This window comes from Loxodonta africana, chromosome 1 (genome assembly GCF_030014295.1).
Source record: "Loxodonta africana isolate mLoxAfr1 chromosome 1, mLoxAfr1.hap2, whole genome shotgun sequence".
Lineage (NCBI taxonomy): Eukaryota > Metazoa > Chordata > Mammalia > Proboscidea > Elephantidae > Loxodonta > Loxodonta africana.
Window position 1 is genome coordinate 197,841,394 of NC_087342.1, and position 23,507 is coordinate 197,864,900.

At 39.0% G+C, this 23,507-nt stretch overlaps 1 protein-coding gene across 14 annotated transcripts in view; it reads right to left on the reverse strand.

Moving 5' to 3' along the window:
- Positions 1-23,507, reverse strand: part of EPB41L2 (erythrocyte membrane protein band 4.1 like 2) — a 266,903-nt gene that overhangs the window by 120,076 nt on the left and 123,320 nt on the right. For all 14 annotated transcript variants that reach the window (XM_064290827.1, XM_064290860.1, XM_064290856.1 and 11 more), the window contains 2 exons: positions 20,015-20,499; positions 19,063-19,278 (listed from right to left, as the gene is read on the reverse strand). In XM_064290827.1, the coding sequence (XP_064146897.1) occupies positions 19,063-19,278; positions 20,015-20,485 (687 nt within the window). In that variant the 5' untranslated portion in view covers positions 20,486-20,499. The remainder of the gene's footprint in view (positions 1-19,062; positions 19,279-20,014; positions 20,500-23,507) is intronic.

The window sequence follows — 23,507 nt, forward strand, 5'->3', positions numbered from 1 at the left end:
AGGTTAAAATGATATATTCAGCAAATAAAGTAAAAATTATGAGATGCAGTTCAGTTAATAAGTAGAATGAAGCTTTTGACTTGAGGTATCTATTATGGATTGATTTGTGTCCCCTTAAAAGATTAGCTGAAGCCCTAACCCTTGTACCTATAAATGGACCTTTTTGGGGGAAATGGGGTCTTTCTTTGAAAATATTATCAGGTAAGTCACACAGGAACGGGGTGGGTCCTGTTCCTCATCTTGTACAACTGGTGTCTTATAAAAGGGGAGAACAGACAGAAAGAGAGACACACACAGGGGGAAGACAGACAATATGTGATGACAAAAGTACATACATCTATAAGCAGGAAAGGAACACCAAGGATTGCCAGTAGCCACCAAAACTTAAGTGAGAGAGACATGGACCAGTTCCTATCTCAAAGACCTCATCAGAAATTGACAGGGCCAATGCCCTGCTCTAACTTCTAGTCTCCAGAACTTTAAAGCCACCTGCTTTGTGGTACCTGGTTACAGCAACACTAGAACTAAGACAGTGCCTCTCTGAAATATGGAAATTTAAAAAATACGTTAAAAGTAGCACTCCTGGAGGCAGGGCTACGATGGTGAACTAGCCAGAAGCTTCCACTGATCCTTCTCACAATAAAAACCTGAAAAAAAACAAGCAAATCTATATATATGACAAGCTAGAAACCCTGAGCATCAAAGCCAAAATTAAGGAATCGGTCTGAGCAACGGGGGAGGGAGACACGGTGCAGAAACAGCAACAAGTTGCCGAGCCCGCGCAGCACCTCAGCTCCGATTCCCTGGCGTGACTGCAGCAGGGCTGATGGTAGTTACCTGAGACAGGGCAGCTTCAATGAAAGAAGGCAAGCAGAGTGGCACATCCCTGACCCTGTGGCATGTCTACAACAGGGTTGGCTGCAGTGTATAGGAAGCGGCTGCTTCAGCGAAAGAAGGCAACCAGAATGCCAACACCCTGACCCTCTGGTTTGACGGCGGGTGGGGTGGGGGGAGTCTGGCTGTGGAGTTTAGGACACAACTGCTTCAGCAAAAGAAGCCAAGCACAGGACGCAGCCCAAACCCCCTAAACACACCTCTGGAATCAGATGAAACAGTGGTCTTGACACAAGATAAGTGATTTTGTATAATTTACCTTACAGATCTAATAGCTCATTCTTTTGAAAGGACTCTCTCCTATCTATCTGATCCCTCTCCACTCTGCCCCAGCCAGTTTCATTAACAGTTGATTTCCCTGGGGCAGAGATAAAACCTGCTGCGCTTCCTGAGCCAGTCTCTTGGCCTGGAAGAAGGAACAAATTCACAAACGGGGGAAAAATACTCTGCAGACTCCCCTAACCTGTACGCTTAGAGCAGTAGCTGCTCCAGTCCAGGCATAATCGATCCAGAGGTGTTGTCTCTCACCCCTACATGGATGCAGGTGGTTATTACATTACAAAGGCAAATCTGTTTGAGGTCTGACTGTAACTGTTTAAGCTGTGCAGTGGACAGACTTCATTTGGAAGGGAAAGAAGCCTCGGATAAGTAAAGCATTACTGAAAAAGAAGAAGAAAGTGGGAGGTCTCACTCTACCTGATTTTAGTACCTATTATACAGCCACAGTAGTCAAAGCAGCCTGATACTGGTACAACAACAGGCACACAGACCAATGGAACAGAATTGAGAACCCAGATACAAATCCATCCACATACGAGCAGCTGATATTTGACAAAGGCCCAGTGTCAATTAACTGGGGGAAAAGATAGTCTTTTTAACAAATGGTGCTGGCATAACTGGATATCAATTTGCAAAAAAATGAAACAGGACCCATACCTCACGCCATGAACAAAAACTAACTCCAAGTGGATCAAAGACCTAAACATAAAGACTAAAACGATAAAGATCATGGAAGAAAAAATAGGGAAAACGTTAGGAGCCCTAATACAAGGCATAAACAGAATACAAAACATTATCAAAAATGATGAAGAGAAACCAGATAACTGGGAGCTTCTAAAAATCATACACCTATGCTCATCTAAAGACTTCACCAAAAGAGTAAAAAGACCACCTACAGATTGGGAAAGAATTTTCAGCTATGATATCTCCGACCAGCGCCTGATCTCTAAAATCTATATGATTCTGTAAAAACTCAACCACAAAAGACAAACAACCCAATCAAGAAGTGGGCAAAGGATATGAACACTCACTTCACTAAAGAAGATATTCAGGCAGCCAACAGATACATGAGAAAATGCTCTCGATCATTAGCCATTAGAGAAATGCAAATTAAAACTACGATGAGATTCCATCTCACACCAGCAAGGCTGGCATTAATCCAAAAAACACAAAATAATAAATGTTGGAGAGGCTGCGGAGAGATTGGAACTCTTATACACTGCTGGTGGGAATGTAAAATGGTACAACCACTTTGGAAATCTATCTGGCGTTATCTTAAACAGTTAGAAATAGAACTACCATACAACCCAGAAATCCCACTCTTGGGAATATACCCTAGAGATACAAGAGCCTTCATACAAACAGATATATGCACACCCATGTTTATTGCAGCTCTGTTTACAATAGCAAAAAGTTGGAAGCAACCAAGGTGTCCATCAACGGATGAATGGGTAAATAAATTGTGGTATGTTCACACAATGGAATACTACGCATCGATAAAGAACAGTGACGAATCTCTGAAACATTTCATAATATGGAGGAACCTGGAAGGCATTATGCTCAGCGAAAATAGTCAGAGGCAAAAGGACAAATATTGTATAAGACCACTATTATAAAATCTTGAGAAATAGTAAACCTGAGAAGAACACATACTTTTGTGGTTACCAGGGGGGGAGGGAGGGAGGGTGGGAAAGGGTTTTTTACTGATTAATCAGTAGATAAGAACTGCTTTAGGTGAAGGGAAAGACAACACTCAATACATGGAAGGTCAGCTCAATTGGACTAGACCAAAAGCATAGAAGTTTCCGGGATAAAATGAATGCTTCAAAGGTCAGCGAAGCAAGGGCGGGGGTCTGGGGAACATGGTTTGCGGGGACTTCTAAGTCAATTGGCAAACTAATTCTATTATGAAATGATTCTGCATCCCACTTTGAAATGTGGCGTCTGGAGTCTTAAATGCTAACAAGCGGCCATCTAAGATGCATCAATTGGTCTCAACCCACCTGGAGCAAAGGAAAATGAAGAACACCAAGGCCACACGACAACTAAGAGCCCAAGAGACAGAAAGGGCCACGTGAACCAGAGACCTACATCATCCTGAGACCAGAAGAACTAGTTGGTCCCCGGCCACAATCGATGACTGCCCTGACAGGGAGCACAGCAGAGGACCCCTGAGGGAGCAGGAGATCAGTGGGATACAGAACCCAAATTCTCATAAAAAGACCAAACTTAATGGTCTGACTGAGACTAGAGGAATCCCGGCGGCCATGCTCCCCAGACCTTCTGTTGGCACAGGACAGGAACCATCCCCGAAGACAACTCATCAGACATGAAAGGGACTGGTCAGAGGGTGGGAGAGAGACGCTGATGAAAAGTGAGCTAATTATATCAGGTGGACACTTGAGATTGTGTTGGCAACTCTTGTCTGGAGGGGGGATGGGAGGATAGAGAGAGAGGGAAGCCGGCAAAATTGTCAAGAAAGGAGAGACTGAAAGGGCTGACTCAAGAGGGGGAGAGCAAGTGGGAGTAGGGAGTGAGATGTATGTAAACTTATATGTGACAGACTGATTGGATTTGTAAACGTTCACTTGAAGCTTAATAAAAGTTATAAAAAAAAAAAAAAGAAGTGGGCAAAGGATATGAACACTCACTTCACTAAAGAAGATATTCAGGCAGCTAACAGATACATGAGAAAATGCTCTCGATCATTAGCCATAAGAGAAATGCAAATTAAAACTACGATGAGATTCCATCTCACACCAGCAAGGCTGGCATTAATCCAAAAAATACAAAATAATAAATGTTGGAGAGGCTGCGGAGAGATAGGAACTCTTATACACTGCTGGTGGGAATGTAAAATGGTACAACCACTTTGGAAATCTTTCTGGCGTTTTCTTAAAAAGTTAGAAATAGAACTACCAGAACTACCATACAACCCAGAAATCCCACTCCTCAAATTATACCCTAGAAATAAGAGCCTTCACACAAACAGATATATGCACACCCATGTTTATTGCAGCTCTGTTTACAATAGCAAAAAGCTGGAAGCAACCTAGGTGTCCATCAATGGATGAATGGGTAAATAAATTGTGGTATATTCACACAATGGAATACTACGCATCAATAAAGAACACTGACGAATCGGTGAAACATTTCATAACATGGAGGAACCTGGAAGGCATTATTCCGAGCGAAATCAGTCAGAGGCAAAAGGACAAACATTGTATAAGACCACTATTATAAGATCTTGAGAAATAGTATAAACTGAGAAGAACACATGCTTTTGTGGTTACAAGCGGGGGGAGGGAGGAAGAGTGGGAGAGGGTTATTTACTGATTAGTTAGTAGATAAGAACTACTTTAGGTGAAAGGAAGGACAATACTCAATACAGAGAAGGTCAGCTCAACTGGACTGGAGCAAAAGCGAAGAAGTTTCTGGGATAAACTGAATGCTTCAAAGGTCAGCAGAGCAAGGGTGGGGGTTTGGGGACTATGGCTTAAGGGGACTTCTAAGTCAATTGGCAAAATAATTCTATTATGAAAACATTCTACATCCCACTTTGAAATGTGGCGTCTGGGGTCTTAAATGCTAACAAGCGGCCATCTAAAATGCATCTATTGGTCTCAACCCACCTGGATCAAAGGAGAATGAAGAACACCGAGGTCACATGATAACTATGAGCCCAAGAGACAGAAAGGGCCCCATGAACCAGAGACTTACACCATCCTGAGACCAGAAGAACTAGATGGTGACCGGCCACAACCGATGACTACCCTGACAGGGAGCACAACAGAGAACCCCTGAGGGAGCAGGAGATCAGTGGGATGCAGACCCCAAATTCTCATAAAAAGACCAGACTTAATGGTCTGACTGAGACTAGAGGAATCCCAGCGGTCATGGTCCCCAAACCTTCTGTTGGCCCAGGACATGAACCATTCCCAAAGACTACTCATCAGACATGGAAGGGACTGGACAATGGGTAGGAGAGAGATGATGATGAAGAGTGAGCTACCTGTATCAGGTGGACACTTGAGACTGTGTTGCCATCTCCTGTCTGGAGGGGAGATAGGAGGGTAGAGAAGGTTAGAAACTGGCAAAATTGTCACGGAAGGGGAGACTGGAAGGGCTGACTCATTAGGGGGAGAGTAAGTAGGAGTATGCAGTAAGGTGTATATAAGCTTATATGCGACAAACTGACTTGATTTGTAAATGTTCACTTAAAGCTCAATAAAAATTATTAAAAAAGAATAAGTCCGGACTACTCAGCAGAAATTACGCAGGCAAGAAGGCAATGGGATGAAATATATAAAGCATTAAAGGAGAAAAATTCACAGCCAAGAATCATATATCCAGCAACGCTGTCTATCAAATATGAAGGTGAAATTAAGGCATTTACAGACAAACAGAACCTTAGGGAATTTGCAAAAACCAAACCAAGACTACAAGAAATACTAAAAGGAATGCTCTGATTTAAAAAAAAATTTTTTTTTTTAAATTTAGAAAATCAATAATACCAGATATCAACCCAACACTAGAACACAGAATAGAGCAACCAGGTATCAACTCAAATAGGGAAATGACAAAAATAAATCAAGATTAAAAAAAAAAAAACGCCCAAAACAGAATCAGTGATGTCATTATGTAAAAGATAACAATAATCAATAAAGAGAGACAGAATAAAGTAGGCACACATGTTCCATACGGAGAGGAAATCAAGGCGATATAGAGAGATACAAGTTACGTTTCAACTTAGAAAAACAGGGGTAAATATCAAGGTAACCACAAAGAAGACAAACAATCCTACACTGAAAAATAATTTGTTTTTTACAAATTCAACCACAATGAAAAAAAGGAACAATTTACAAAGAAAAACTTCTCAGCACAAAAATGTAAATGAAAAATGAAACTGTGAACAACACACAAGCCATCAAAATGACAGCACTAAACTCATACCTATCCATAATCACGCTGAATGTAAATGCACTAGATACACCAACAAAGAGACAGAGAGTAGCAGAATGGATTAAAAAACACGATCCAGCTATATGCTGCCTACAAGAGATGCACCTCAGACTTAAAGAGAAACAAACTAAAATTCAAAGGATGGAAAAAATATATCAAGCAAATAACGATCAAAAAAGAACAGGAGTAGCTATACTAATTTCTGACAAAACTGACTTCAAACTTAAATCTACCATAACCCATAAGGAAGGACACTATATTACGATTAGAGGGACAAAATACCAAGAGGACATTACCATATTAAATATTTATGAACCCAAAGATAGGGCTTCAAGATACATAAAACAAACTCAAAAAGCATTGAAAAGTGAGATAGACAGCTCCACAATAATAGTAGGAGACTTCAACATACCACTTTCGGCAAAGGACAGAACATCCAGAAAGAAGGTCAATAAAGACATGGAAGAGCTAAATGCTGCAATTAACCACCTTGACCTCATGGACATATGCGGGACACTCCACCCAACAGCAGTCAAGTATACTTTCTTTTCCAGTGCATACGGAACATTCTCTAGAATAGACCACATATTCGGCCATAAAGCAAGCCTTAACAGAATCCAAAACATCGAAACATTACAAAGCATCTTCTCTGACCGTAAGGTCATAAAGGTAGAAGTCAACAACAGAAAAAGCAGGGAAAAGAAATCAAACACTTGGAAGCTGAACAATACCCTGCTCAAAAACGACTGGGGTATAAAAGACATTAAGGATGGAATAATGAAATGCACAGAATCCAGCAAGAATGAAAACACTTCCTATTAGAACATTTGGGACACAGCGAAAGCAGCGCTCAGAAATCAATTTGTATTGATAAATGCACACATCCAAAAAGAAGAAAGGGCCAAAATCAAAGAATTCTCCGTATAACTTGAACAAATAGAAAGCAACAAAAGAAACCTTCAGGAACCAGAAGAAAGCAAATAATAAAAACCAGACCAGAATTAAGTGAAATAGAAAACAAAACAGCAATTGGAAGTTAACAAGACCAAAAGCTTGTTCTTTGAAAAGATTAACAAAATCGATAAACCATGGGCCAGACTGACAAAAGAAAAACAGGAGATGAAGCAAATAACCACAATAAGAAATGAGATGGGTAATATCACAACAGACCTAACTGAAATTAAAAGAATCATAACAGAGTACCATGAAAAGTTGTACTCCAAGAAATCTGAAAGCCGAGAGGAAATGGACAAATTTCAAGGAACACACTACCTACCTAAAGTAACACAGAGACAGAACAACTAAATAAACCAATAACAAAAGGAGAGATTGAGAAAGTAATGGAAAAAAAAAACACTCCCAACAAAGAAAAGCCCTGGCCCTGATGGCTTCACTTGAGAATTCTACCAAACTTTCAGAAAAGACATAACACCACTACTATTAAAGGTATTTCAGAACATAGAAAAGAATGGAATACTCCCAGATTCATTCTATGAAGCCAGCATAACCCTGATACCAAAACGAAGTAAAGACTCCACAAAAAAATAAAATTACAAGCCAATATCCCTCATGAACTTAGATGCAAAAATCCTCAACAAAATTCTGGCCAACAGAATTAGACAACATATCAAAAAAAATAATTCACCACGACCAAGTGAGATTTATACCAGGTATTCAGGGATGGTTCAACATTAGAAAAACAACCAATGTAATCCATCACATAAATAAAACAAAAGACAAGAACCACACGATCTTATCAATTGATGCAGAAAAGGCATTTGACAAAGTCCAACGCCCATTCATGATAAAAACTCTCAGCAAAACAGGAAAAGAAGGAAAATTCCTAAACATTATAAATGGCATTTATACAAAGCCAACAGCCAACATCATCCTAAATGGAGAGAGGTTGAAACCATTCCCACTGAGATCAGGCACCAGACAAAGATGCCCGTTATCACCACTCTTATTCAACACTGTGCTGGAGGTCCTTACCAGAGCTATAATGCTAGACAAAGAAATAAAGGGCATTCAAATTGGCAAAAAAGGAGTAAAAGTATCTCTGTTTGCAGATGACATGATCTTATACGCAGAAAAACCTAAAGAATCTTTAAGAAAACCACTCAAACTAAAACAAGAGTTCAGCAGAGTTGCAGGATTCAAGATAAACATACATAAATCAGTCGGATTCCTCTACATCAACAAAGAGTGTGACAAAGAGGAAATCACCAAATCAATAGCATTTATGATAGCCCCTAAGAAGGTTAAGCACTTAGGAATAAATCTAACCAGAGACTTAAAAGATCTATACAAAGAAAACTACAAGACATTACTGAAAAAAACTAAGAGACTTTCATAAGTGGAAAAACATGCCTTGCTCATGGATAGGAAGACTCAACATTGTAGAAATTTCTATTCTGCCCAAAGTAATCTATAGATACAATGCAATCCCAAACCAAATACCAGTGACATTTTTTAATGAGATGGAGAAACAAATCACCAAATTCATATGGAAGGGAACAAGGCCCCGGATAAGTAAAGCATTACCAAAAAAGAAGAACAAAGTGGGAGGCCTCACACTATCTGACTTTAGAACACATTATACCGCCACGGTAGTCAAAAGAGCCTGCTACTGGTACGACAACAGGTACATAGACCAATGGAACAGAACCGAGAATCCAGACATAAATCCATCTATATATGCGCAACTGATATTTGACAAAGGCCCAAAGTCTCTTAACAGGGAAAAGAAAGTCTCTTTAAGAAATGGTGCCAGCTAACTGGATATCCATCTGCACAAAAATGAAACAAGACCCATACCTCATGCCAGGCACAAAAAACAACCCAAAACGGATCAAAGACCTAAATATAAAATTTTAAATGATAAAGTTCACGGCAGAAAAAATAGGAACAACGCTAGGAGCCCAAATATATGGCATAAACAGTATACAAAACTTTACTATCACCGCAAAAGCAGCAAAAGACAAATTAGTTAACTGGGAGTTCCTAAAAGTCAAACACCTACACTCATCCAAAGACTTCACCAAAAGAGTAAAGAGACAACCTACAGATTGGGAAAATGTTTTTGGCTATGACATCTCCAATCTGCAGCTGATCTCTAAAATCTCTATGATACTGGAAAAACTCAACAACAAAAAGACAAATAACCCAATTAAAACATGGGCAAGGGATATGAACAGGCACTTCAATGAAGAAGACATTCAGGTAGCTAACAGATACATAAGGAAATGCTCACGTTCATTAGCTATTAGACAAATGCAGATCAAAACTACCATGAGATTTCATCTTATTCCAACAATGCTGGCATTAAACAAAAAAACACAAAATAATAAATGTTGGAGAGGTTGTGGGGAGACTGAACACTTATACACTGCTGGTGGAAATGTAAAATGGTACAACCACTTTGGAAATCAAGTAGGCTCTTCCTTTAAAAGCTAGAAATAGAGCTATCATACGATCCAGCAATCCCACTCCTTGGAATACATCCTACAGAAGAGCCTTTACACAAACAGATATACGCACACCCATGTTCACTGCAGCACTGTTTACAATAGCAAAAAGATGGAATCAACCAAGTTGCCCATCAAGAGATGAATGGATAAATAAGTTATGGTACATTCACACAATGGAATACTACGCATCGATAAAGAATACCGATCAATCTGTGAAACATTTCATAACATGGAGGAACCTGGAAGGCATTATACTGAGTGAGATTAGTCAGTTGCAAAGGACAAATATTGTATGAGACCACTATTGTAAGAACTCAAGAAATAGCTTAAACAGAGAAGAAAACATTCTTTGATGGTTACGAGGTGAGAGGGAGAAAGGAAGGGAGAGGGGGATTCACTAATTAGATAGTAGACAAGAACTAATTTAGGTGAAGGGATGGACAACACACTATACAGGAGAGGTCAGCACAACTGGACTATTCCAAAAGCAAAGATGTTTCCTGAATAAACCGAATGCTTCAAAGGCCAGAGTAGCAGGGGTGGGGGTTTGGGGACCATGGTTTCAGGAGACATCTAGGTCACTGGCATAATAAAAACTATTAACAAAACATTCCACATCCCATTTTGGAGAGTGGCATCTGTGGTCTTAAATGCTAGCAAGCTACCATCTAAGATACAACAATTCGTCTCAACCCATCTAGAGGAAAGAAGAATGAAGAACACCGAAGACACAAGGTAAGTATGAGCCCAAGAGTCAGAATGGGCCACATAAATCAAAGACTACATCAGTCTGAGACCAGAAGAACTAGATGGTGCCCAGCTACAACCAATGACTGCCATGACAGGGAGCACAACAAAGAATCCCTGTAGAGGCAGGAGAGCAGTGGGATGCAGACCCCAAATTCTAGTAAAAAGACCAGGTTTAACGGTTTGACTGAGTCCAGAGGGACCCCGGAGGTCATGGTCCCCAGACCTTCTGTTAGCTCAAGACAGGAACCATTCTTGACGCCAACTCTTCAGACAGGGATTGGACTGGACTACAAGACAGAAAGTGATACTGGTGAGGAGTGGGCTTCTTGGATCAAGAACACATGAGACTATCTGGGCAGCTCCTGTATGGAGGGGAGATGTGAAGGCCGAGGGGGACAGAAGCTGGCTGACTGGACAGGGAAACACAAGGTGGAGAGAAGGAATGTGCTGTCTCATTAGGGAGAGAGCAACTAGGAGCATATAGCAAGGTGTATATAAGGTTTAGTATGAGAAACCGGCTTGATTTGTAAACTTTCACTTAAAGCACAAAAAAAATTAAAAAAAAAATAAATAAATAAAATAGCACTCCTAATCATTATTCCTTTAACAATTAAGAGTTGATGTGTAACACATGTTGAGAGCAAAAATAACCAAATATTAAAATACCAACCTGACAGATAATTTATCAGTGTTTTAACCATTTAGTTACCTTGCAGGAAAAAATTCTTTTCTGAGTAATTCAGTGGTTTTTTTTTTCAGACTATATTTTATTATAATAACATTATATTGGATTCAATCTCTATGAGCTCCTAATGTTAGCATAATATATTACAGTGCTGTAAACATGAATGATAAATTCTGTCAATGTTTATCTGGGCCACAGAGTATGTATGCATCTTGCTGAGGAAGGCATGGATAAAAGATATGGCCCCTGGTCCAGCTCCAGTGAAATAAATTAAACAATACTCAAAGGTAGAGAGGCAGGATTCCGAAATCCCTGTCTCCCATAATGTCCTTACACATATTTCCACAGGAAGCTGGCATTGGGGGAGGGGAGAAGAATATTTAGGCAGTATATCCTGATGGCTGAGAAATTAAAACTATACCATTACCATCTTCTTTAATTTGTTCAAGAGAAATGTGGACACTAAGTAGGGAAAAGAGGGTAATGAGTACTGCGAGATTCTGAACATAGCGGGTACAACAAATTATATTTTATGTTTTTTGTTGGATGAGAAAAAAATTAGATTCCATCTCATCATCTGGTGAACCCTGATAAGCAATTAAAACATTTTAATGCCTACATACTTCAGAGTGAAAAAAATGTGTCTACACAGATTTTAAAGTACACACTTTATTCTGAAAGAGGCCTTTCCCACCATTCCTAATCCTCAAATAACTTTCATTCCAAAACAGAAAAAGAATTCAAAGATCTGGTTCCTATTCTACCACTACCCTCTGGTTAGAGGGAAAACTTACTAAGTGGTAAATCACCATGCCATTAGCTTACATGGCAGCATGCTTGAGAAAGGGTCAATAAGAGATGGATGTTGCCTTAAAAAGGATGTCAAGACGGTTGCTCACAGTTAGAAGTTGCTTTCAACACTTTGATACAGGGGCAAAAAAAGACAATACCCAGATTCTGAAACCCAAAGTGAGAAAGACAGAGAGGAGAAAGCATGTGTTAGAATTTCTTGAGTGCTGAGAAATAAAGACTAGCATACTTTAGTTTGCTCAAGAGAAATGGAGACATAATTAAAGGAAAGACGCAGGGAATGGGGTACATATTCTGCTTCCCAACCTCAGCCTACTCCTAGCCAGCAAGCAATCTGACCTGATGATGCCTGCCAAAGCTGCAATGTAAGTGAGAACTCTTACGCTTCTGGGAGTCTGCATTCCTCTCTAGACTGTGAAACTTCTAAATAGAAATCAACTAAGGAGGGGATTTTTTTATATACATAGAAACACGTATGTAAATTTTTCTTTTCAAAGTGGAGGGGACAGAGAAGAAGAGTTAGGAGCATGAACAAATGAATGCCATCATTTAACTTAGATAATGTGGATGAAAATGTTACAAATGTACAAGAAGGTAGAGGGAAATAAATCAACAATCACTTTCTGGGAGTAGCAAGCCAGACCCGGTTGCCATCATGTTGGTTCTAAGTCACAGCGACCCCATGTGTGTCAGACTAGAACTGTGTAGTACTACTACAGGCAAAGTTCTACATTAATGCCCTAAGGAGAGAGAGAAGGGAATTCTTTTTCTCAAAGAACAATCCAGGTGATGTAACAATACAAGCATGAGAAAAAATCAAACAACAATGCAAGAGTTAAACAGCTGTTCAACACACAATACAAGAGATATGGGATTTTATACGATGTCACACTTTGAACTCCTTTATAAATATGTAGATAGTTGAAGCTACTTAACTAGTAAATCTTACAAGGTTAGTACTAGACATCTGAAAGACCAGCCCTGAAAGGTGAAAGTAGTTATTAACAAAAAAGTAAAATAAAACATGCTTGAAAATAACAATATGAAATTGAATTTCTGAGATCAGTACTCTACACAAGAAAAGCAAGAAGACCGTGACATATTCTACTTTCCGATAAATACTTTTTATCAGAAGAACACTGACGAGGACAGCCTACATTCTGATAGCCTTATTCACAGCACTAAGAAAAAATGGTACTGACATTCCTGTGTGGGCAGAAACAATGCCCTCAATTCTCAGACAAAATCAACACGTGGGAACAACTTTCAGATGCCAGAGGAAAATGTGAGCAACTCTACTTCAGAAAGCACATTCACTCATCCTTCCAAGGTCTCGCTGGAACTTTCACATTTATTTTCAGACTTTAAAAAATATATATACAGACTTATCAGCTGTGGTAATACCAGCTCAATCCTAGAAATAAAGGAAACAAATATTTTCATTCTTACTCTGCAATCTGAGAATAGAAGAAAAGAGAGGAAGTGACTTCCCCAAGACACTCAAAGAGTCAAAAGAAAAGTAAACATACATCTCCTGACTTTATATCCATGGCTTCCACTAAGCCTTACTGTATTTTTCCTTACAGGAAAGAGCCCTGTTGTTTCAACACACTGAGTTGTAAATGACCTTTGCAGAGATATTACAGCGACATCTCAGGAATCCTGGGGCTAAATCCCTAGGGCAAGCATCCAGAATCCCAAAGACTCCTTAAAATTGTTCACAAGTAAACTCGTACCAAAGGAGTTTGTCACATATCATTCAAATATCTTAATAAAATATAAATCAACACATCAGAGACTAGAAATATAAAGCTTCTTCATTAAAAATACACAATAATCCTCAAAGTAAAGGGTTTTTTCAAAATATGGTTGAGATTTCAATATCAAGATAAACTAGTATAAGATGTAAACTGTAATTTTCACTCACTACAATGAAAAGGAGCCCTAGGGGCACAGTGGTTAAAAGCGCAGATGCTAACCAAAAGGTTAGCAGTTCAAATCCAGCAGCCGCTCTTTGGAAACCCTGTGAGGCAGCTCTACTCTGTCCTATGGGGTAGCTCAACTTAAGAATTTAAAACAAATGCACAAAGTCACACTAGGCCTTGGATCAAAATTAATGCATTGCTTGGCAGTAAACCTATTTTTACATAAGCCAAAAAACATTAATTAAAGTCAAGCTATTTTTTTTTTTCACATTGTTTTTTAAACTTACCTACAGTCATTCTTTTAAAATGTCCTGTTACCTAACAGCTATGCTCATTTATTATTTCCAGCTTCTGGAAATCACAGCAGATTTTGTGAGTGAGGCATTTTTTTATTCACTTAATATTAACATATACTCATTCCTCAAAAAAACACAGCCGTTAACGTTAAAGATGACAATTGCCTCTCAAAAACAAGGCTAGCTTTGTTCCCTGTTCAGCCTTCTTCATCTAAATCTAATTCCTGAGCTTCAGGAGCAGAAAGAATAGGCTCGGATGGCCCACAAGAAGAAGCATGGGGCAACAAGGGGCCATAAAAAGTGGAGTCGTAGGGAGGGAGGGGGGAGGGGGGAGGGGTGGAGGGGTGGAGGGATGTGTGTATTTATTTATTTAGGGGTACTCTGGGAAGCAGAGATGATGTTAGGACACCAAACAAACAAAAAATATCCCCACGAATTATGTTTCTTAATTTAAAAACATTACTCTATTAATACTGCAACATGTACATTACAATTTCAAAAGGGTGCTTCTGTTGACCAAAGGTACTGATAGGTACACTAAACAAGTAACTGCCTAACTTTCCCAATGCTCGAACCACATCATACAAAACTATATCTATAAAGACCATTGATGTGCACCTTAACCAATGCAGTGAATAAAGAAGTCCCCCTGAAATTATTATACTCAGCTATCTATCCTATTCCAAAATCTAAACAGTATTCTCCACTTCACTAGGTCTTGTACACCAGTGACTTTATAAGCTCTGGTCCATTACTTCCTAGCATTTTTTTGTTCTATGAATCAGCTTTAATTTTCTCATCCTGACACTTGAAGACTTTCAGAGCCTCATCCTGCCCTATAAGGCCCCAATAAGCCATCTTTCTCTTCATGTCTTCCTATAAAGGCCACGCTTCAGTGGCTCCCCTCTACCGTTTTAGGTGACCTAAATGAAGACAATTATGCCCTCTTCAGTGGGCATGCTATAATCTAAAGGTCTCATTGAAAATTAGACATGTATACATACAGGAAGAAAAGAAATGAAAACTATACTCATCTGAAAAGCATGATAGAAATAATGCAATCCTTAATGACAGTAAACAGACAGAAATAAATCTCATCTCCCAAACCAAAAATGTTTTTAATTCCCATGTTGTATTCATCTTCCTTGAGCACATGCAAGTTCGTTAATAGCCAGTTTCATATAACATACTTCTGCAAACAGTCCTCAGACACTGATTTCCTGTATAGAGCTACAAAACCACAGATAAGCAGCATCAGCATATCACCCAATCTGTCTAAGATCAGTACTGGAATCAGGAAACATGAGACCGCTCACACCACATGACAGCTATCCTCTGGGCTCCACCACTAAAGAGGAAATAACAGGAGGTCTGATGAGTAACAAGTAACAGAACCATACTAACGAGAATAAGCAAGCAACCAGAGAACCAAATGGGAAGGGGACTTGGATAAATGGAAATTAATTAATAGGGAATGCAACTTATAACTTCCACATTGTTATAATAGCTATGATGGTATTGTTGTCTCCGGGGTAAGGGACAATAAGGAAAAAATAGAATGATTCCCTGAACATCATTCAGTATCACTATGTTTGGCCACACATCCATTCTTTTTCCTACCTATTCTAGAAGTTAGGGAATCTAGATTTTGAGAACCAAGTTTGATGATAGCTTGCTCTGTGACCTTAAGTCCTTTGCTCAGCCTCTATAGGCTTCAATTTCTTCATCTGTCAAATCATGTAAGTAATCCCATGATAGTGTTGAATTATGGCCTATAGTCAGATATACAGTGACTAAAATGCAAATGAACTGTTGGAAAATAAAATCTGCTATAGCGTAACATCACGAGAGTCTACTCAAATTCCCTTTTGCTTTGTACTTGAAAGGGAAAAATATGTTTATTCAACAATAAACCTGAGTTAATAACTACTGTCCTCAAAAGTTCATTCTTATCATGCTATATTAAATAATGATTTATTAGCTGAAAAGACAATCTGGTTATAAATTAATACACTGAAAGGAGTTCATAAAAATATGCTTTCCCAAAATTGACTCAACAGAGACTAACGACAACATGCTTTCCCAGCCAATTCAATTCTTGGTGAATTAAAGAAATAGGCTACTACTTTTAACTTACTGTGATTTTTTCCTTATTGTCCCTTACCCCCAAGACAGACAGACACATATACACAAACACACATACATGCCCACACGCATGCTTTCTCTGTCTCTCTCTCCCCACCCCTCCTCCTTCCCCACTTCTTTCTTCTCCCTCTCCCTCTGGCTTTCTCGCTCTCTCTCCAGCAGGGGGAGTGTTAAGGAGGAAGAAGAAGAAGGAAAAAAAAAAAAAAAATTAAGGGTCTTCACCCCTCTTTTGCCACTCTTACTCGCAATCAGAAAAATACAAAAGCTCATTTTCAAATGTTTTGGAAAATTAGTGAATTTAGAAAACTATTCTTTAGACACATAAAAACTTACCCCCAAAATTCAAAATTATCTAAAACCCCAAGAAAAGAGACTTGAAGGAAAGGGGAGGGAAACCAAAGTCTTCTGCCTATTCTATTCCAGGTTCCAGGCAGGGTAACTAGGGCTTTCACCCAGGTCACTCAAATTTAGAGGGCCCGTAAATATAAAATAATACTTTTTTAAAACTGTAGAAATTATAAACCCCTTTTCCCTCTCAGTACATATAGCTCTCCACACCTCCAGCACTCTGTGGAATTTATTTAGCCTTAGCACCTTGGTAGCCTGAAGTGAAACGAAGGAAGCCCAACAACTCAGAGTATCCCCTGTGTGGACGGTGGGTGGGCAGTAAGCTCTTACACACAGGTACGTACACACACCAAAGGGCACATCTTCGGTGATTTTTGAGCATTTTTTTCTGCTGCCTCATCTGGGTATCAATATTGAACAATTTGGCTGAGCTGATTCCAGTCTATACTCTTTATCTAATCCTTCTATCGAATCAGCTAAAAGGGTTATCCTCTTATTTTTATAAATAAATTGATACGTGGAAGTTTAATGACTTGCCCAAGGCTAAAAGCTGGAAAGTAGCACCATCACAAACTAAATCAGACACTATTGGGTTTGGTTTATGGGATATTAAAGATAGTGCTTTTTCCACTAACTCACAATCGCCAAACCTACGCTGTAACTTCCACAACATTCTGGGATTTGAACATTCTATGGCATTCTACAGATGAAAAAACTATGTGATTGTAGTAAAGATTACTTGGATACTTAGGTATTTTAATAGCATTTTACTTTCTTTTATTTTTCTTTGAACAACTGAAGTAGCAAAACAATTATAACTCAAATGTGCTAGATTACTAATACAAAGATAAAGGCAAGGACAATGAATTATTCAACATCTTGAATATAATATGCATTCAAATACATAATACACTATTGTTCAACTGGGGGCAATGGTGGTTCGGTGGCAGAATTCTCGCCTTCCATGTGGGAGACCTGGGTTTGATTCCCTGCCAATGCACCTTATACACAGCCACCACCCATCCGTCACTGGAGCCTTGGGTATTGCTATTACGCTGAACAGGTTTCAGCATGGCTTCCAGACTAAGACAGACTAGAAAGAAAAGCCTGGTGATTTGCTTCTCAAAAACCAGCCAGTGAAAACCCTATAGATCACAATGGTTCAATTCCCTTCTGCATGGGGTCACCATGAGTTGGGGGTAGACATGCTGGGAACTAACAACAACATTGCTCAACTAGATATAAGATGACTTTACCGAGCTGAATACTTACTCTGTTGTTAAAGTGTAACTTCTATTTTTAATAAGCAAAATGCAAGGAATTAGGGAAAAACGTTTTTTAATTTTTAATAGATTAGAAGGCCAAAGAAAAGACTATTAGTTAGAGACCATATTTTACATGAGCAAGCTGGATGTAGCTCAGTGGCCAGATTCATGAGCTCTACAGTCAAACTGTAGGGGCCAGAATGCTGGCTCAAATGCTCATTAGCTATGAAGCCTTGGACAAATTATTTAACTCCTCAAAGCCTTACATTCCTCACAGTAACACTGGGAATACCGATAATAATACCTACCTCATATTGGATTCTTGTAAGTATTAAGTGAGAGAATCCATTTAAAGCTCTTCACACAGTTTTTCAGTAAACATTAGCTATTAGTATAAACCAGAAACAAAACAAAACCTATTGCCATCGAGTCAAATATCAACTCATAGCGACCCTATAGGACAGAGCAGAACTGCCCCACAAGGTTTCCAAGGCTGTAACTCTTTAGGAAAGCAGACCGCCACATCTTTCTCCTGTGGAGCACCTAATAAGTTCAAACCACCAAGCTTTTGGTTTGCAGTCAAGAGCTTTTAACCACTGTGCCACCAGGGCTCCTCAGCTATTTACACAGGCCTGTTTTTATGTAAATAAAGTACTTCTGCCATGAAAAGCAACAAGCTTTTGATTGATAAAGGTATAAGTCGCTATGGGCTCCTAAAAAAAATTACAATTGGCTTCTGTCAGCATCAATGCTAACTGAAGTATGTTTTGCAAATCACAGGTGTTTTGCAACTGAATGAAATTAAATAAATGATCTCATTTTTAAACTATTTTCTGTCTCAGGATAAAACTCTTGGGTTTAAGTTTACTGCTCAAATTTCACTCTAGTGCTGACATTTCTTCTCAAGTAAAACACCTCACGGCCAAAGGTTAATATTCAAAATACTTAATGCTCATTGAGAACAGACATCAATCAGTACACCTAACCACTGCCAGTTGGCAGAATATCAGCACTGCTTATCCTTACCCTTAATGGCCAGGAAATAACTGTTTGTAATAGAAATGTCCCTCTTTCATGTTTTCTTTTAAATGTAAAACTATAACAAACTAGCTTACAGGAACTTGGTAAAACACAAAAATCTACTCATTGTGCCATGCCACAAGTAAGAGCAGACTGTACTTTTGCCTTCATTCCATGCATCAAGATAGCTCTCCACTCAGCTCCCGGTCTCACCTCCACGTCACAGCTGTATTCGGTGCCATCCAGGAGGATCACTTTGCACTGGACAGTTTTGGTCTTCTTGGTGGCTTTTTGGGAGATCTTGTCTGCTCTTAGCTCATTGGTCTGCACTTCCTTTGTCTCCCTTTTTGCTGCTTCTCCTTCTGGTTTTTCTTCCTGAATTTCTTTCTCCTTCTCGTCTTCTCTCTCCTTACTTTCTCCTTTAGCAAGCTATTGAGGAAAGACATTAAGTTCATATCAATGTTAACCAATTTGCAGAAGACAACATATTAAAAGGAAGACCTTCAATAAGAAATGTGAGGGATATTATAACCACTCTAAGACTTTAAGACTTCAAAATTTTGCTAGAAAAAGGCACTGAAAGAGGGATATGTCCCCCACATCCTCCCTGCCCCAATCTATAGTCAATTTCTCTTTTTGTCAATTTGGTAACTCTGACATTAAATGACTAAAAAAAACTACATCCTGTCAACTACATTTTAAATGTCATTTCAAATGACAAAATTTATAATTAAAATCTCAAACTATGACAAAATCTAGACTTCTTTAGGCAACCAAAACGCACGCACATGCACACAAACAAATCTACTTTTTACTACTCACTGACATCAATGAATCAAACCAAAGAGGTATAAATGGGCATTCTATTTAAAAGAAGAAACAGCAGGATTGTAAAAGTATCTACTTTAAAAGAAAGGAGGTAAGAATTTTTTATAGCTTCCATATAGAGTGGATTTTCTTATTTTTCTAATTTATTATCTTGGAAATTAAAAAAAGGGTAACAGAAGAAGGCTGAATAGACAGATCCAAACCCTATATTCTAGAAAGACTGAGCCAAAGCGGCATTTCAATACAAGAAATCTGGAAATAATCCAAAACAAATCCTTTTTGGTATATGGTTATGCCAGTACGCTTTCATTTCTAGACAATCCCTTTCCAAACATACCTGCGCCTCAGCAACGCTTACTGAAGGTTGCTCTTCCTTGACTTGAGCCTTAATCTCCTGTTGTTTTCTCTGAGCTGTTTCTTCAGCATCGCCCTTGGCCTGCCTCTCTTCTCTCGGAAGAGACTCCTCTTTATCTATAATCTGTTCTTCCACAACAGCCTGGGTAGGCCCTTTTTTATCTCCTCCATCTTTGGCCACTACTAAGTTATATGACTTTTGCTTCTTAAGCCATGGGGGTATGAATCGAGAAATACCCCTGCTCTCAGATGGATCCTTCTCTCTCTTCTGGCGGCGTGGACTACTTTGGCTTTCAGCTGCAGGAGGTGGCTGGGGACCTTTTTCCTCCTCTGGGTCGGATGATTGATTCTGCTGATTTTCTGCTACTTCTTTAGGTTTCTCCTTGGCTGCATCTGCTCCTATCTGGTCAGATTCCTTTTTAACTTCAGACGCGGAGCCTACTTCAGTAGTCATGATCACAGCTTATCCTGTAAAGAAAACAAAGCCACAAAACGCTATTTTACAAACTTTTCAATTTGAGTTTGAAGGCAAGAAGCAGTAAAAGGAAGGGTGGGAAGGGGAATGACAGAGGGATGGCAGAGAGAAAGCATACCTGGAGAAAGGTTCATAAGCACAGGAGAAAACCTAGGTTGTTAATCTAAGTTTTAGAATTTTCTATCTGAGTCATAGAGCCAAAGCTAGCATCACAATAGGGTTAATTCTGATTCTCTACAAATTGAACTTAAAATCACTAAGGGCTACAGGAAGAATGATTCACTTTGTTTCTTCAATCAGCTATAAACAATAATTGACAGAAAAATACTCCAATTTTATTAAGGCAAATTACTTTTTTCCTCTATGTTTGGTCTCCCCTATTCAGTAATACAAAAATGTTACACATTTTCACACACAATACAATTTCGCACATTAAACCCAAAATCTCTAAGAATGTTAAGTATTATAAAAACAAATTTTAAACAGTGGATGCTTAATAACAAGAAAATTAAGTCTGGGGGGAAAAAATGTGCTATTTTTTGTTCCAATGTTAAATCCTATAATTCGCCATCACTATTCTAATGCCAAAGTTAATCTTTTGAGAAAGGTACTCAAACTTGAGTCAAAATTCCAATTCTGGAATTCCAAAATTCCATTCTACCCAACCTCAAATACACCTTTCTTATGATTTCTTGTGATTTTAAGAAACATATCCAGGGGTCCCTAATATGAACGAAATGAAGATAAACCAAAAAACCAAACCCACTGCCATCAAGTCGATTCAGACTCATAGCGACCCTATACATATAATTATTGATCCTATCATGACTAATGAAATCAAACTTTAAATTAAATCTGAAAATAAGTGGTTGTCCAGATTTTACACAAGAGAAATTCTTTATGGAGTAGCAGCACCACATGAAAGACAACAGGCGGGGGCTGCAGAGACAGTGACTCACGCCCGCTCGCTCCTTCCTGCCAGCAATAAAAGTGCTTAAAGTCCTGGCACCCTGGCCAACAGGAAACTTCCCAGCTATCTTTAAATGTGGTACAAACTTGAACAGGTCAAAAATAAAACACAGCTTTTTAAAGTTTGAGATATAATTCATATACCATAAAATTCACCAACTTAAAATGTACAGTTCAGTGGTTTTTAGTGTATTCACAGAGTTGTACAACCATCACCAGTCTCTAATTTTAGCACATTCTCATCATCCCAAAAAGAAGCCCTGTACCTATTAGCAGTCTCTCCCCGTTCTTCCACTCCCTTAGCCCCTGGCAAACTCTAATCTACTTTCAGCCTCTTTGGATTCATCTAATCTAGACATTTCATATAAATGGAATCATACCATAGGTGGCCTTTTGTGCCTCACTTCTTTCAGTTTGGTGTTTTTCACTTAGCATAATGTTTTCGAGAATTATTCATGTTTTGGCATATACGAACACTTACATGGGGTGGAGCGAGGGGAGAATGAGGAGTAACAGGATTTCTTTTGGGGGGGATGAAAATGTTCTGAAATTAGTGGTACTGATTGTACAACCTTGTGAATATACTAATACCACTGCGTTACACACTTTAAAAGGGTGAATTTTATGGTATATGAATTATATCTCAACAATAAAAATCTAAGTAGAGAAAATATTAATCACATGTAATTTGTAAGCATTAAAAACATTCAGTCAGTCAGCCAGACCGTATTTAATGGGCCCCTACAATGCTCTAAGCACTGGACACATGAATAAAGACAGTCTTCAAGGAGCTAAGGGCCTGGGGGCACAGATTAAGTCAAGAGCATGTTGCTCAAAAAGCACATACCAGACACTTAAGCCAAGATTACGAGAAGAGAATCATCAGGGAAAACTTCCTGCAGAAGTTGACATTTGAGTTGATTGTAAAATGATGAGTACTCATTTTTCAGGCAAAGAAGTCAGGGTGGGAGGCACATGCCAGCCATAAGGAGGTACATGGAAACGTTCAAACATTCCTCATATAGGGAAGCTGCAAGTACTGAACAATAATTTACTGTACAAGCGCAGTGAAGGTTTGTGAGTGGGAATGGGAGTAAAGCAGGAAGGTAAATTGGTAATGATAAAGAGAAGTAGGCAGAACCAGAACACAAAAGGTTCTGTGTATCACACTAAGACGGGTTTGGAGGTGTAAAGGCAATGAAAACCACATAAACATTTTAAGCAGAGGCGTAATGTATCAGATTTGCACTTCAGATAGCCCAACCTGGCTGTAAAACACAGGACACGAGAAAAGACTGAAACAGAAAAATGTCTAGGAGACTGCTGCAATAAATTAGGCATGAGATGGTGATGGTCTGCACAATGGCAAAAATAGTGAGATAAAGGGTAGGAAATGAATCTAATGGTAAAGATTACACAGTAATCTAATGGACAGGACTTGGCATCTAGACTTAGAAAGTCAAAAAGAGAAAGAAGTTCAGGGATAGTCCCAGCTCCTGACAGACTGGGGTGATGGTAGAACCATCCATGGAAATAGGGTCAGAGTAAAAGTGGGTATGGTTGAGAGAATGAAATTTAGATACATCCAGCTGAGACGTCTGTGGGGATGTCTACTTTGTCTCTAGACACACAGGTCTTAAATGGAGGTCCAATATATGCATTAGAGAGACAGATTTGGGAGTTGTGATCGTATGGGTGTTAGCTGAAAGCACAAGGTTACTTACATACCCAAGAGGAGTGTGCAGAGTTTGAGCACAGAGAGTCCAAGAGAGCCCTCATTACCACCAACATTTAAGGGTCAGGCAGAGGAAAAGGTATGAGGGCAAGACTTACACAGTGAGGCAGGGAGAAAATCAGGGGACTCAAATGTCCTTGAGGGCAATGCTGCAGAAGAAGGACTAGCTAAGTAACTATCATACCTACGTGTCTGATGTTACTTTTCATTTTGGGGCATTTAAAATTCAAAATTATGTCCTACCAATAAGATCCAAACAAAAAAAAAAAAAAGAAAACCCACTGCCGTCAAGTCGAT